Source organism: Pseudophryne corroboree, chromosome 10, assembly GCF_028390025.1.
Source record: "Pseudophryne corroboree isolate aPseCor3 chromosome 10, aPseCor3.hap2, whole genome shotgun sequence".
In the NCBI taxonomy this organism is placed as follows: domain Eukaryota; kingdom Metazoa; phylum Chordata; class Amphibia; order Anura; family Myobatrachidae; genus Pseudophryne; species Pseudophryne corroboree.
The window spans coordinates 350,531,570-350,548,401 of NC_086453.1; the positions used below are offsets into that span (position 1 = coordinate 350,531,570).

The 16,832-nt window shown below is 49.5% G+C and overlaps 1 protein-coding gene across 1 annotated transcript in view; it reads right to left on the minus strand.

Annotated features, from left to right (window-relative positions):
* Positions 1-16,832, minus strand: part of DCPS (decapping enzyme, scavenger) — a 66,650-nt gene that overhangs the window by 40,336 nt on the left and 9,482 nt on the right. Inside the window, exons 3-4 of the mRNA XM_063943681.1 lie at positions 15,389-15,534; positions 1,627-1,740 (exon numbers count right to left, since the gene is read on the minus strand). Of these exons, the coding sequence (XP_063799751.1) occupies positions 1,627-1,740; positions 15,389-15,534 (260 nt within the window). The remainder of the gene's footprint in view (positions 1-1,626; positions 1,741-15,388; positions 15,535-16,832) is intronic.

Consider the following 16,832-nt stretch of genomic DNA (forward strand, 5'->3'; position numbering starts at 1 on the left):
CTAGGGGGGTGGGTTAGGCTGCAGGTAGGGAGGGTAAGGTATATGGGCAAGGATTAGGGTAGTCCTGCTGATCTAGCGGTGACCAACATTGTCCAGCTGTGTTTTCTCAACAATCTAATCACACTGACATCATGACAAGGTCACCATTATGAACAGCAACAAAACATACCCAACCTATTTATGGGAGATGCAGGCAAGAGCAGCTGGACTTCTGATTTCCTGCTAGTGTAAAATGCAGATTTCCAGCATTATGGTTTCTACCCCTGTGCCCGTCATCCAGTAACAGCAGAAGAGAGAGCAGCATCTGCAGGTGTGCTATGTCCCTTTATAACAGTGTCAGAGGAATAGGAGCGCCCTCTGCTGGATATATATTTTGGGATGTTGAGTATACTATTGCATATGACACTTTGCTGCTGAATTACTTGTGCTGCATGTTTGCATTGGATTTTTTGCACTTTACGGATACAAAAATATAGAAAGATTTTCTCATGATTGAATAGTGTGCTGGTTTATCCTGAGCTTGGTTCCTGTGGGATTCTCTAGTTTATGGACAGTACTGTATGTATGTATGTATGTATGTATGTATGTATATATATATATAGTAACTATTTATTCACACCGTATCACTTGTTCCATCAAGCCTCGTCATAGTTTAAAGAATTGTAAAGCACATATATACACACACACATATATATATATATATATATATATATATATATATATAGCGCGATTGTATAGAAAATTTAAACAACACACACACAGGAAATGGGTAGTAAGAAAGAGATCCACGTTTTTGTAAGTCATTTAGTGGCTCATATTTGGATACTGTGCCACATACATCCCTGTCCTCACCCATCTGATATACTCTGTGCTGCTGGGGATCCTGCTCCTCCCACTGTATAACTTTCAGTCTGTGGCTTCCTGCTGCCTCCATTCCCCTCCTCACATCATGTCACTGCCCCTGTCACATGCAGCCCTGTCCTCACTGACACATCACTCATCTCCTGATCTACTCTGTGCTGCTGGGGACCCTGCTCCTCCTACTGTATAGCTCTCTGTCTGTGGCTTCCTTCTGCTTCCATTTCCCTCCTCACATCATGTCACTGCCCCTGTCACATGCAGCCGTGTCCTTACTGACACATCACTCATCTCCTGATATACTCTGTGCTGCTGGGGACCCTGCTCCTCCCACTATATAACTCTCAGTCTGTGGCTTCATGCTGCATCCATTCCTCTCCTCACATCACTGCCCCTGTCGCATGCAGCCCTGTCCTCAATGACACATCACTCATATCCTGATATACTCTGTGCTGCTGGGGACCCTGCTCAACTATATAACTCTCAGTCTGACGTCCTGCTGCTCCCATTCCCCTCCTTACATCACGTCACATGCAGCCCTGTCCTCATTACATGGTATCACTTGAGTGGACTGGTCACTGCCTACAACAAGATGGTTCAGCTGTTTCCTGAAACACTCTGTTCTGCTGTACAGAGTATCCGACTGAATAACTATTGTGCTATCCCAGCTCAGTGTAATGCCGGGAACATCCCGGATGGGCATGAAGGGAATATTATATATACCACAAGTTACAGTCATACAAGTAACGAGCAGCTGAAATCACTCACTTGTTTCTGGTTCCACTTGAAGTCAGGAATGAGGATGAAACCTTGTTCTGGATCTGGGTTCTCATAGACAATCCGGTCAGCCTCTGCCTTCTTCTCCAGGATATTATAGACCCACTGGAAGAGGGTGAATGGCAGATGTTGGTCAGTGGCACCATTACGCTAGTACAGGAATCGGAGTGGTATTGCATCGTCACTGAGACTTTGTATGTAAATTCAGGAAGCAATCCACAATCACTCCTTCTACACGAAGCACTGGATTATTTACTCTGGCACAGCCACCAAGCAGGTAATCTGCTCTGACAGCCTTTCCTAGATACCTTATCTGGAACCTGACCAGAGTTCAGCGGCCTTGTTACACACTGGCGGCTGCCTGCACATTACTGACTGCATTACACAGCGTAAAACGCAGAACCTGGAGAACCGTGAGAATGAGCAAAGACCTGGTGCAGCCCCAGGAACATCTGGCCAGTCAGGATAGGGTTCCCTGACCCAGCCTGTCCTACAGAGAGAAGATTCATACGCTGTGCCAAGCGACTCGGTTCATTATTGGGCATAGGAAAGGTAAATATGAGCAATATGTGCCCATGTGGGCATTTATATACCACCTGCACTAAAAGGAGAACGGGGCATGACCACCTGGCGTCAGCCCCCAAACAACAAGACCTCATCCAGTGTGGCCAGCGCTGTGGGTGGGCTGACTGTACGGTTCCGGTATGAATGGTCGACCATGTTATGGTCGACAGTCAGTAGGTCGACCACTATTGGTCGACATTGACATGGTCGACATGGACACATGGTCGACACATGAAAGGTCGACACATGAAAAGGTCGACATGAGTTTTTTTAACTTTTTTTGGTGTCGTTTTTTGCGTAAAGTGACTGGGAACCCCAATTAGTGCACCGCTTCGCTTGCCATGCTTCGGGCATGGTGCCTTCGCTCCGCTACCGCTTGGCACAGATTACCGTTCCAATCGTAGTCCATGTGGATCGTAAAGTATGGAAAAGTCCCCCAAAAGAAAAAAAAGTAAAAAACCTCATGTCGACCTTTCCACGTGTCGACCTTTCATGTGTCGAACATTTTCACGTGTCGACCATGTGTCCATGTCGACCATGTCAATGTCGACCAATAGTGGTCGACCTAATGACTGTCGACCATGTGAACGGATACCGACTGTACAGTGATCCCTCGGCACCAGCCAGCTGGGTACTATAACTCATGTATGCCAGGCTGCGGGGCTTCAGGTCACGCACTAACTGTACACAGCCCAAAGGAATTCACAACACATTGCCAAATGCTTAGACGGTCTTCAACTGATAAATGGGAACAAACTGGGAAAACCAGTTAATTAGGGACAGGTCATATCATAGATGTAATAAGCTGCCTTGTTGTAGGGTCAATTCTAACTATAACAGATAAAACCACCAAGACTGCTAAGAAGAAGCACAAAGCCATAACCTGATGGAGGTATGGTCTAGTCCACAGCTGGCATTGCTCTGTAGCAAACCGAACACTTCTTGTGCTGCAATGGGTGCCCTACACCAGGATCTCCAAGCCTTTATCGGCAAGGTACCGGATTACAAGAGCAAATCTCACCACGTACTCCCAGTGTATGCCAGGGCATATAAACCAGGGTTTCCCTATACTCAGTCCTCAATGCACCCTAACATTCCAGGTTTTAAGGATATCCATGCTTAAAAACCTGGACTGTTAGAGTGCCTTAAAGACAAAGTTCGGGAAACTCTGCGGTAATATATTCATCTTTGCTCCACATACCCCATAATGTACGCAAGCATATTATAGAGGAGCCTCTTACAGCTTTATGCATTGAATTAAATAAGAATTTACTCACCGGTAATTTCTCATAGTCCGTAATGGATGCTGGGGACTCCGTAAGGACCATGGGGATTAGCGGCTCCGCAGGAGACTGGGCACAACTATAAAGAAAGCTTTTAGACTACTGGTGTGCACTGGCTCCTCCCACTAAGACCCTCCTCCAGACTTCAGTTAGGATACTGTGCCCGGAAGAGCTGACACAAATAGGAAGGATTTTGAATCCCGGGTAAGACTCATACCAGCCACACCAATCACACCGTATAACTCGTGATACAATACCCAGTTAACAGTATGATAACAACTGAGCCTCAGTAACAGATGGCTCAACAATAACCCTTAAGTTAAGCAATAACTATATACAAGTACTGCAGACAATCCGCACTCGGGATGGGCGCCCAGTATCCACTACGGACTATGAGAAATAGAATTACCGGTGAGTAAATTCTTATTTTCTCTAACGTCCTAAGTGGATGCTGGGGACTCCGTAAGGACCATGGGGATTATACCAAAGCTCCCAAACGGGCGGGAGAGTGCGGATGACTCTGCAGCACCGAATGAGAGAACTCAAGGTCCTCCTCAGCCAGGGTGTCAAATTTGTAGAATTTAGCAAACGTGTTTGACCCCGACCAAGTAGCTGCTCGGCAAAGTTGAAGAGCCGAGACCCCTCGGGCAGCCGCCCAAGAAGAGCCCACCTTCCTCGTGGAATGGGCTTTTACGGATTTAGGATGCGGCAGTCCAGCCGCAGAATGTGCAAGCTGAATCGTACTACAGATCCAGCGAGCAATAGTCTGCTTTGAAGCAGGTGCACCCAACTTGTTGGGCGCATACAGGATAAAGAGCGAGTCAGTCTTTCTGACTCCAGCTGTCCTGGAAACATAAATTTTTAGAGCCCTGACTACATCCAACAACTTGGAAGCCTCCAAGTCATTTGTAGCCGCAGGCACCACGATAGGTTGGTTCAGATGAAAAGCTGATACCACTTTGGGGAGAAACTGGGGACGAGTCCTCAATTTTGTCCTATCCATATGGAAAATCAGATAAGGGCTTTTACATGACAAAGCCGCCAATTCTGAAACACGCCTGGCCGAAGCCAAGGCCAACGACATGACCACTTTCCACGTGAGATATTTCAAATCCACGGTTTTCAGTGGCTCAAACCAATGTGACTTTAGGAAATCCAACACCACGTTGAGATCCCAAGGTGCCACTGGAGGCACAAAAGGGGGCTGAATATACAGCACTCCCTTAACAAAAGTCTGAACTTCAGGTAGTGAAGCCAATTCTCTCTGGAAGAAAATCGATAGAGCCGAAATCTGGACCTTAATGGAACCCAATTTTAGGCCCATAGTCACCCCTGACTGTAGGAAGTGCAGGAACCGGCCCAGCTGAAATTCTTCCGTTGGGGCCTTCCTGGCCTCACACCACGCAACATATTTTCGCCATATGCGGTGATAATGGTTTGCGGTTACTTCTTTCCTAGCTTTAATCAGCGTAGGAATGACTTCCTCCAGAATGCCCTTTTCCTTCAGGATCCGGTGTTCAACCGCCATGCCGTCAAACGCAGCCGCGGTAAGTCTTGGAACAGACAGGGCCCCTGCTGCAGCAGGTCTTGTCTGAGCGGTAGAGGCCATGGGTCCTCTGACATCATTTCTTGAAGTTCCGGATACCACGCTCTTCTTGGCCAATCCGGAACAATGAGTATGGTTCTTACTCCTCTTCTCCTTATTATCCTCAGTACCTTTGGTATGAGAGGAAGAGGAGGGAACACATAAACCGATTGGTACACCCACGGTGTTACCAGAGCGTCCACAGCTATCGCCAGCGGGTCTCTCGACCTGGCGCAATATTTTTCTAGCTTTTTGTTTAGGCGGGACGCCATCATGTCCACCTGTGGCTTTTCCCACTGGTTTACAATCATTTGAAAGACTTCTGGATGAAGTCCCCACTCTCCCGGGTGGAGGTCGTGCCTGCTGAGGAAGTCTGCTTCCCAGTTGTCCACTCCCGGAATGAACACTGCTGACAGTGCTAACACGTGATTTTCCGCCCATCGGAGAATCCTTGTTGCTTCTGCCATCGCCGTCCTGCTTCTCGTGCCGCCCTGTCGATTTACATGGGCGACCGCCGTGATGTTGTCTGACTGGATCAGTACCGGCTGGTTTTGAAGCAGGGGTTTTGCCTGACTTAGGGCATTGTAAATGGCCCTTAGTTCCAGAATATTTATGTGCAGGGAAGTCTCCTGACTTAACCATAGTCCTTGGAAGTTTCTTCCCTGTGTGACTGCTCCCCAGCCTCGAAGGCTGGCATCCGTGGTCACCAGGACCCAGTCCTGTATGCCGAATCTGCGGCCCTCTAGAAGATGAGCACTCTGCAGCCACCACAGCAGAGACACCCTTGTCCTCTGAGACAGGGTTATCAGACGATGCATCTGAAGATGCGATCCGGACCACTTGTCCAACAGGTCCCACTGAAAGGTTCTTGCATGAAACCTGCCGAATGGAATCGCTTCGTAGGAAGCTACCATTTTTCCCAGGATCCGCGTGCAGTGATGCACCGACACCTGTTTTGGTTTTAGGAGGCCTCTGACTAGAGATGACAGCTCCTTGGCCTTTTCCTCCGGGAGAAACACTTTTCTCTGTTCTGTGTCCAGAACCATCCCTAGGAACAGCAGTTGTGTCGTAGGGACCAGCTGTGACTTTGGAATGTTTAGAATCCAGCCGTGCTGTTGTAGCACTTCCCGAGATAGTGCTACCCCTACCAACAACTGCTCTCTGGACCTCGCCTTTATCAGGAGATCGTCCAAGTACGGGATAATCAAAACTCCCTTCTTTCGAAGGAGTATCATCATTTCCGCCATTACCTTGGTAAAGACCCTCGGAGCCGTGGAGAGACCGAACGGCAACGTCTGGAATTGGTAATGACAATCTTGTACCACAAACCTGAGGTACACCTGGTGAGGATGGTAAATGGGGACATGTAGGTAGGCATCCTTGATGTCCAGCGATACCATGTAATCCCCCTCGTCCAGGCTTGCAATAACCGCCCTGAGCGATTCCATCTTGAACTTGAATTTTTTTATATATGTGTTCAAGGATTTCAAATTTAAAATGGGTCTCACCGAACCGTCCGGTTTCGGTACCACAAACATTGTGGAATAGTAACCCCTTCCTTGTTGAAGTAGGGGCACCTTTACTATCACTTGTTGTGAATACAGCTTTTGAATTGCCTGTAACACTGCCTTCCTGCCTGAGGGAGTGGTTGGCAAGGCAGATTTGAGGAAACGGCGGGGGGGAGACGTCTAGAATTCCAGCTTGTACCCCTGAGATACTACTTGAAGGATCCAGGGATCCACCCGTGAGCGAGCCCACTGATTGCTGAAATTTTTGAGACGGGCCCCCACTGTACCTGGCTCCGCCTGTGAAGCCCCAGCGTCATGCTGTGGACTTAGAGGAAGCGGGGGAGGACTTTTGCTCCTGGGAACTGGCTGTATGCTGCAGCTTCTTTCCCCTACCTCTGCCTCTGGGCAGAAAGGACGCGTCTTTAACCCGCTTGCCCCTATTGGGCCGAAAGGACTGTACCTGATAATACGGTGCTTTCTTTGGTTGTGAGGGAACATGGGGTAAAAATGTAGACTTCCCAGCTGATGCTGTGGAAACGAGGTCCGAGAGACCATCCCCGAACAATTCCTCACCCTTATAAGGCAGAACTTCCATGTGTCGTTTGGAATCTGCATCACCTGTCCACTGCCGAGTCCATAACCCTCTCCTGGCAGAAATGGACATTGCACTAATTTTGGATGCCAGCCGGCAAATATCCCTCTGTGCATCCCTCATGTATAAAAGTGCGTCTTTTATATGCTCTACGTTTAGCAAAATAGTGTCCCTGTCTAGGGTATCTATATTTTCTGACAGGGAATCTGACCATGCAGCAGCAGCACTGCACATCCAGGCTGAAGCTATAGCCGGTCTCAATATAACACCTGTGTGTGTATATATAGATTTCAGGATAGCCTCCTGCTTTCTATCAGCAGATTCCTTCAGGGCGGCCGTATCCGGAGACGGTAGTGCCACCTTCTTTGACAAGCGTGTGAGCGCTTTATCCACCCTAGGGGATGTTTCCCACCGTGACCTATCCTCTGGCGGGAAAGGGTACGCCATTAGTAACCTCTTAGAAATTACCAGCTTTTTATCAGAGAAGCCCACGCTTCTTCACACACTTCATTTAACTCAGATGGAGGAAAAGCTACTGGTAGTTTTCTCTCTCCAAACATTATACCCTTTTTTGTGGTACCGGGGGTAACATCAGAAATGTGCAACACATTTTTCATTGCCTCAATCATGTAACGTGTGGCCCTACTGGAAGTTACATTAGTCTCCTCGTCGTCGACACTGGAGTCAGTATCCGTGTCGACATCTGTGTCAACCATCTGAGGTAGCGGGCGTTTTAGAGCCCCTGATGGCTTTTGAGACGCCTGGGCAGACACAGGCTGAGAAGCCGGCTGTCCCACATTTTAGTATGTCGTCAAACCTTTTATGTAAGGAGTCGACATTATCACGTAATTCCTTCCACAGCACCATCCACTCAGGTGTCGACTCCGCAGGGGGTGACATCCCATTACAGGCATCTGCTCCGCCTCCACATAAGCCTCCTCATCAAACATGTCGACACCCGCAAACACACAGGGAATGCTCTGACAGAGGACAGGACGCCACAAAGCCCTTTGGGGAGACAGAGAGAGAGTATGCCAGCACACACCAGAGCGCTATATAACACTGGGATCCCACTATCAATGAGTGTTTTCCCTTATAGCTGCTTTTTTATATATCTGATATATATATATTATCTATACTGCGCCTAAATTTAGTGCCCCCCTCTCTTTTTTACCCTTCTGTAGCATTCAGACTGCAGGGGAGAGCCAGGGAGCTTCCTTCCAGCGGAGCTGTGAGGGAAAAATGGCGCCAGTGTGCTGAGGGAGAAGCCCCGCCCCCTTTTTGGCGGACTTTCTCCCGCTTTTTCTGGAATACTGGCAGAGGTAATTTTACATCTATATAGCCTCTAGGACTATATATGATGTATATTTGCCAGCCAAGGTGTCATATATTGCCCTCAGGGCGCCCCCCCCCCCAGCGCCCTGCACCCATCAGTGACCGAAGTGTGAGGTGTACATGAGGATCAATGGCGCACAGCTGCAGTGCTGTGCGCTACCTTGGTGAAGACCGAAGTCTTCTGCCGCCGATTTTCCGGACCTCTTCGTTGCTTCTGGCTCTGTAAGGGGGACGGCGGCGCGGCTCCGGGAACGAACACCAAGGTCGGGTCCTGCGGTCGATCCCTCTGGAGCTAATGGTGTCCAGTAGCCTAAGAAGCCCAAACTACCACCTGTTAGGTAGGTTCGCTTCTTCTCCCCTTAGTCCCTCGCTGCAGTGAGTCTGTTGCCAGCAGATCTCACTGTAAAATAAAAAACCTAAATATACTTTCTTTCTAGGTGCTCAGGAGAGCCCCTAGTGTGCATCCAGCTCGCCGGGCACAAGAATCTAACTGAAGTCTGGAGGAGGGTCTTAGTGGGAGGAGCCAGTGCACACCAGTAGTCTAAAAGCTTTCTTTATAGTTGTGCCCAGTCTCCTGCGGAGCCGCTAATCCCCATGGTCCTTACGGAGTCCCCAGCATCCACTTAGGACGTTAGCGAAAATAAGAATTTACTTACCGATAATTCTATTTCTCGTAGTCCGTAGTGGATGCTGGGGACTCCGTAAGTACCATGGGGATAGCGGCTCCGCAGGAGACAGGGCACAAAAGTAAAAGCTTTAGGATCAGGTGGTGTGCACTGGCTCCTCCCCCCATGACCCTCCTCCAAGCCTCAGTTAGGATACTGTGCCCGGACGAGCGTACACAATAAGGAAGGATTTTGAATCCCGGGTAAGACTCATACCAGCCACACCAATCACACTGTACAACCTGTGATCTGAACCCAGTTAACAGCATGATAACAGCGGAGCCTCTGAAAAGATGGCTCACAACAATAATAACCCGATTTTTGTAACAATAACTATGTACAAGTATTGCAGACAATCCGCACTTGGGATGGGCGCCCAGCATCCACTACGGACTACGAGAAATAGAATTATCGGTAAGTAAATTCTTATTTTCTCTGACGTCCTAAGTGGATGCTGGGGACTCCGTAAGGACCATGGGGATTATACCAAAGCTCCCAAACGGGCGGGAGAGTGCGGATGACTCTGCAGCACCGAATGAGAGAACTCCAGGTCCTCCTCAGCCAGGGTATCAAATTTGTAGAATTTTGCAAACGTGTTTGCCCCTGACCAAGTAGCAGCTCGGCAAAGTTGTAAAGCCGAGACCCCTCGGGCAGCCGCCCAAGATGAGCCCACCTTCCTTGTGGAATGGGCATTTACATATTTTGGCTGTGGCAGGCCTGCCACAGAATGTGCAAGCTGAATTGTACTACAAATCCAACGAGCAATAGTCTGCTTAGAAGCAAGAGCACCCAGTTTGTTGGGTGCATACAGGATAACAGCAAGTCAGTTTTCCTGACTCCAGCCGTCCTGGAAACAGCCGTCCTGGAAACATATATTTTCAGGGCCCTGACAACATCTAGCAACTTGGAGTCCTCCAAGTCCCTAGTAGCCGCAGGTACCACAATAAGCTGGTTCAGGTGAAACGCTGACACCACCTTAGGGAGAAACTGGGGACGAGTCCGCAGCTCTGCCCTGTCCGAATGGACAATCAGATATGGGCTTTTGTGAGACAAAGCCGCCAATTCTGACACTCGCCTGGCCGAGGCCAGGGCCAACAGCATGGTCACTTTCCATGTGAGATATTTCAAATCCACAGATTTGAGCGGTTTAAACCAATGTGATTTGAGGAATCCCAGTACTGTATATGCAGTACTCCCTTGACAAACTTCTGGACTTCAGGAACTGAAGCCAATTCTTTCTGGTAGAAAATCGACAGGGCCGAAATTTGAACCTTAATGGACCCCAATTTGAGGCCCATAGACACTCCTGTTTGCAGGAAATGCAGGAATCGACCGAGTTGAAATTCCTCCGTGGGGGCCTTCCTGGCCTCACACCATGCAACATATTTTCGCCAAATGTGGTGATAATGTTGTGCGGTCACCTCCTTCCTGGCTCTGACCAGGGTAGGGATGACCTCTTCCGGAATGCCTTTTTCCCTTAGGATCCGGCGTTCAACCGCCATGCCGTCAAACGCAGACGCGGTAAGACTTGGAACAGACATGATCCTTGCTGAATCAAGTCCCTTCTTAGTATCTCTTGAAGTTCCGGGTACCAAGTCCTTCTTGGCCAATCCGGAGCCACGAGTATAGTTCTTACTCCTCTCCGTCTTATAGTTCTCAGTACCTTGGGTATGAGAGGCAGAGGAGGGAACACATACACCGACTGGTACACCCACGGTGTTACCAGAGCGTCCCTGCTATTGCCTGAGGGTCTCTTGACCTGGCGCAATACCTGTCCAGTTTTTTGTTCAGACGGGACGCCATCATGTCCACCTTTGGTCTTTCCCAACGGTTCACAATCATGTGGAAGACTTCCAGATGAAGTCCCCACTCTCCCGGGTGGAGGTCGTGCCTGCTGAGGAAGTCTGCTTCCCAGTTGTCCACTCCCGGAATGAACACCGCTGACAGTGTTATCACATGATTTTTCGCCCAGCGAAGAATCCTTGCTGCCATTGCCCTCCTGCTTCTTGTGCCGCCCTGTCTGTTTACGTGGGCGACTGCCGTGATGTTGTCCGACTGGATCAGCACCGGTTGACTTTGAAGCAGAGGTCTTCCTAGGCTCAGAGCATTGTAAATTGCCCTTAGCTCCAGTATATTTATGTGGAGAGAAGTCTCCAGACTTGACCACACTCCTTGGAAATTTCTTCCCTGTGTGACTGCTCCCCAGCCTCTCAGGCTGGCATCCGTGGTCACCAGGACCCAGTCCTGAATGCCGAATCTGCTGCCCTCTAGTAGATGAGCACTCTGCAGCCACCACAGAAGAGACACCCTTCTCCTTGGAGACAGGATTATCCGCTGATGCATCTGAAGATGCGATCCGGACCATTCGTCCAGCAGATCCCACTGAAAAATTCTTGCGTGAAATCTGCCGAATGGAATCGCTTCGTAAGAAGCCACCATTTTTCCCAGGACCCTTGTGCATTGATGCACTGACACTTGGCCTGGTTCTAGGAGGTTCCTAACTAGCTCGGATAACTCCCTGGCTTTCTCCTCCGGGAGAAACACCTTTTTCTGGACTGTGTCCAGAATCATCCCTAGGAACAGCAGACGTGTCGTCGGAATCAGCTGCGATTTTGGAATATTTAGAATCCACCCGTGCTGTCGTAGAACTACTTGAGATAGTGCTACTCCGACCTCCAACTGTTCTCTGGACCTTGCCCTTATCAGGAGATCGTCCAAGTAAGGGATAATTAAGACGCCTTTTCTTTGAAGAAGAATCATCATTTCGGCCATTACCTTGGTAAAGACCCGGGGTGCCGTGGACAATCCAAACGGCAGCGTCTGAAACTGATAGTGACAGTTCTGTACCACGAACCTGAGGTACCCTTGGTGAGAAGGGCAAATTGGGACATGGAGGTAAGCATCCCTGATGTCCAGGGACACCATATAGTCCCCTTCTTCCTGGTTCGCTATCACTGCTCTGAGTGACTCCATCTTGATTTGAACCTTTGTATGTAAGTGTTCAAAGATTTCAGATTTAGAATAGGTCTCACCGAGCCGTCTGGCTTCAGTACCACAAATAGTGTGGAATAATACCCCTTTCCTTGTTGTAGGAGGGGTACTTTGATTATCACCTGCTGGGAATACAGCTTGTGAATTGTTTCCAATACTGCCTCCCTGTCGGAGGGAGACGTTGGTAACGCAGACTTCAGGAACCTGCGAGGGGGAGACGTCTCGAATTCCAATCTGTACCCCTGGGATACTACTTGTAGGATCCAGGGGTCCACTTGCGAGTGAGCCCACTGCGCGCTGAAACTCTTGAGACGACCCCCCACCGCACCTGAGTCCGCTTGTACGGCCCCAGCGTCATGCTGAGGACTTGGCAGAAGCGGTGGAGGGCTTCTGTTCCTGGGAAGGAGCTGCCTGCTGCAGTCTTCTTCCCTTTCCTCTACCCCTGGGCAGATATGACTGGCCTTTTGCCCGTTTGCCCTTATGAGGACGAAAGGACTGAGGCTGAAAAGACGGTGTCTTTTTCTGCTGAGATGTGACTTGGGGTAAAAAAGGTGGATTTTCCAGCTGTTGCCGTGGCCACCAGGTCCGATGGACCGACCCCAAATAACTCCTCCCCTTTATACGGCAATACTTCCATGTGCCGTTTGGAATCTGCATCACCTGACCACTGTCGTGTCCATAAACATCTTCTGGCAGACATGGACATCGCACTTACTCTTGATGCCAGAGTGCAAATATCCCTCTGTGCATCTCGCATATATAGAAATGCATCTTTTAAATGCTCTATAGTCAATAAAATACTGTCCCTGTCAAGGGTATCAATATTTTCAGTCAGGGAATCCGACCAAGCCACCCCAGCGCTGCACATCCAGGCTGAGGCGATCGCTGGTCGCAGTATAACACCAGTATGTGTGTATATACTTTTTAGGATATTTTCCAGCCTCCTATCAGCTGGCTCCTTGAGGGCGGCCGTATCTGGAGACGGTAACGCCACTTGTTTTGATAAGCGTGTGAGCGCCTTATCCACCCTAGGGGGTGTTTCCCAACGCGCCCTAACTGCTGGCGGGAAAGGGTATAACGCCAATAATTTTCTATCGGGGGAAACCCACGCATCATCACACACTTCATTTAATTTATCTGATTCAGGAAAAACTACAGGTAGTTTTTTCACACCCCACATAATACCCTTTTTTGTGGTACTTGTAGTATCAGAAATATGTAACACCTCCTTCATTGCCCTTAACATGTAACGTGTGGCCCTAATGGAAAATACGTTTGTTTCTTCACCGTCGACACTGGAGTCAGTGTCCGTGTCTGTGTCGACCGACTGAGGTAATGGGCGTTTTAAAGCCCCTGACGGTGTTTGAGACGCCTGGACAGGTACTAATTGGTTTGCCGGCCGTCTCATGTCGTCAACCGACCTTGCAGCGTGTTGACATTATCACGTAATTCCCTAAATAAGCCATCCATTCCGGTGTCGACTCCCTAGAGAGTGACATCACCATTACAGGCAATTGCTCCGCCTCCTCACCAACATCGTCCTCATACATGTCGACACACACGTACCGACACACAGCACACACACAGGGAATGCTCTGATAGAGGACAGGACCCCACTAGCCCTTTGGGGAGACAGAGGGAGAGTTTGCCAGCACACACCAAAACGCTATAATTATACAGGGACAACCTTATGCAAGTGTTTTCCCTTATAGCATCTTAATATATTATAATATCGCCACACAAAATGCCCCCCCCTCTCTGTTTTAACCCTGTTTCTGTAGTGCAGTGCAGGGGAGAGCCTGGGAGCCTTCCTAGCAGCGGAGCTGTGTAGGAAAATGGCGCTGTGTGCTGAGGAGAATAGGCCCCGCCCCCTTTTCGGCGGGCTTCTTCTCCCGTTTTTCTGACAACCTGGCAGGGGTTAAATACATCCATATAGCCCCAGAGGCTATATGTGATGTATTTTTAGCCAGCATAGGTACTTTCATTGCTGCCCAGGGCGCCCCCCCCCAGCGCCCTGCACCCTCAGTGACCGTTGGTGTGAAGTGTGCTGAGAGCAATGGCGCACAGCTGCCGTGCTGTGCGCTACCTTAAGAAGACTGGGAAGTCTTCAGCCGCCGATTTCTGGACCTCTTCTCTCTTCAGCATCTGCAAGGGGGTCGGCGGCGCGGCTCCGGTGACCCATCCAGGCTGTACCTGTGATCGTCCCTCTGGAGCTAGTGTCCAGTAGCCTAAGAAGCCAATCCATCCTGCACGCAGGTGAGTTCACTTCTTCTCCCCTAAGTCCCTCGTTGCAGTGAGCCTGCTGCCAGCAGGACTCACTGAAAATAAAAAACCTAACAAAACTTTTACTCTAAGCAGCTCTTTAGGAGAGCCACCTAGATTGCACCCTTCTCGGCCGGGCACAAAAACCTAACTGAGGCTTGGAGGAGGGTCATGGGGGGAGGAGCCAGTGCACACCACCTGATCCTAAAGCTTTTACTTTTGTGCCCTGTCTCCTGCGGAGCCGCTATCCCCATGGTCCTTACGGAGTCCCCAGCATCCACTTAGGACGTCAGAGAAAAATAAATTATATTTTTTGTTTTTATGCAAATGTGTTTAGTTGTAATAATACGGATGTTTTAGTCCTGCTGAGTACGTGGAGGATGGAATGGTTACTTGCACCTGTAGAAGTTACCCCTAAACATGCGCTGGACGCAGGGGGTGTAACCCGGCCACGAACAGGTTTGTGATTCTCAGAGAAGTCGCCAATTGTCCTCTCTGTCCGGTAGAGAACGTTTGTTGTGTAAATCAGGACAACAGAAATGATACATTTAATGTCAGCCTCTACAGCTTGGCACACCGGGCGATGTGCCGACAGACGATATGACGGGCCGACATATCAGGCCAATATGGACCATGTCTGCTGGATACTCAGAATGTTAATGATTCCATAAAGTATCATGTAAGACCTGATGCCACCTCCTGCCTGCCGACACCCGGATAATGCAGCAACTATACCACACACACTGGATTACCTGGCTGTCGACACCCGGATAATGCAGCAACTATACCACACACACAGCCGATTACCTGGCTGCAGACACCCGGATAATGCAGCAACTATACCACACACACAGCCGATTACCTGGCTGCAGACACCCGGATAATGCAACAATTATACCACGCACAACGGATTACCTGGCTGCAGACACCTGGATAATGCAACAATTATACCACGCACAGCGGATTACCTGGATGCTGAAGCTCTGGGACTCTATGAAGGGTAAGGTGATGCTCTTATAGTCCTCGCCAGTTTCATGGATCAGACAAACCTCCTGACGCAGATACTTCTTTATATGCTTAGCGGTGGCTGGACGGATGATCGTCGTTTTCACTTCTGGATAAGGGGGATAAACAGCAGCATTATAGAGAGATGAAATAGACGAGTGACCTCTTTATCCTGCCAGTGTGCAGCCCTAGTATTGTAACAGAGCTCAGGCTAGCACTACCGCACAATGGTATAATCACGTGTTTCATACATGTGACCTGTACGGACCACATCACCGACTGTTTATAGAAGAGGCTCATGTCTGCCTTTGGCCCAAGACCAGAAAGTCGCTCATTATAGTTTACACTTTCCCCTTCCCGTCCAATGCCACAACTTCCTATCGTACTGAGATTACAAGAGGAACTCCAAAGACTGAAGAGGAGGCCGATTAGCGGACATTATAAATGAATAGAATAGAAATTGCTGGTATTTGTGAAGACAGTTCTACCTGCAACTCTCCCGCTGCAAGCACACAGTGACTGTACTACCTATTACCCACCCCCCCACTCCTCATTGCCCACAGTGACTGTACTACCTAGTACCCACCCCCCCACTCCTCATTGCCCACAGTGACTGTACTACCTAGTACCCCCCCCCCTCATTGCACACAGTGACTGTACTACATATTACCCCCCCCCTCATTGCACACAGTGACTGTACTACATATTACCCACCCCCCCAATGCACACAGTGACTGTACTACCTATTACCCTCCCCCCCAATGCACACAGTGACTGTACTACCTATCCCCCCCCCATCATTGCACACAGTGACTGTACTACATATTCCCCCCCTCACTGCACACAGTGACTGTACTACCCATCCCCCCCCCTCATTGCACACAGTGACTGTACTACCTATCCCCCCCTCATTGCACACAGTGACTGTACTACCCATCCCCCCCCCTCATTGCACACAGTGACTGTACTACCCATCCCCCCCCCTCATTGCACACAGTGACTGTACTACCCATCCCCCCCCCTCATTGCACACAGTGACTGTACTACCCATCCCCCCCCCTCATTGCACACAGTGACTGTACTACCCATCCCCCCCCCTCATTGCACACAGTGACTGTACTACCCATCCCCCCCCCTCATTGCACACAGTGACTGTACTACCCATCCCCCCCCCTCATTGCATACAGTGACTGTACCACCTATTCCCCCCCCTCATTGCATACAGTGACTGTACTACCTATCCCCCCCTCATTGCACACAGTGACTGTACTACCTATTCCCCCCCCTCATTGCACACAGTGACTGTACTACCTATTCCCCCCCCCTCATTGCACACAGTGACTGTACTACCTATCCCCCCCTCATTGCACACAGTGACTGTACTACCTATTCCCCCCCCCCTCATTG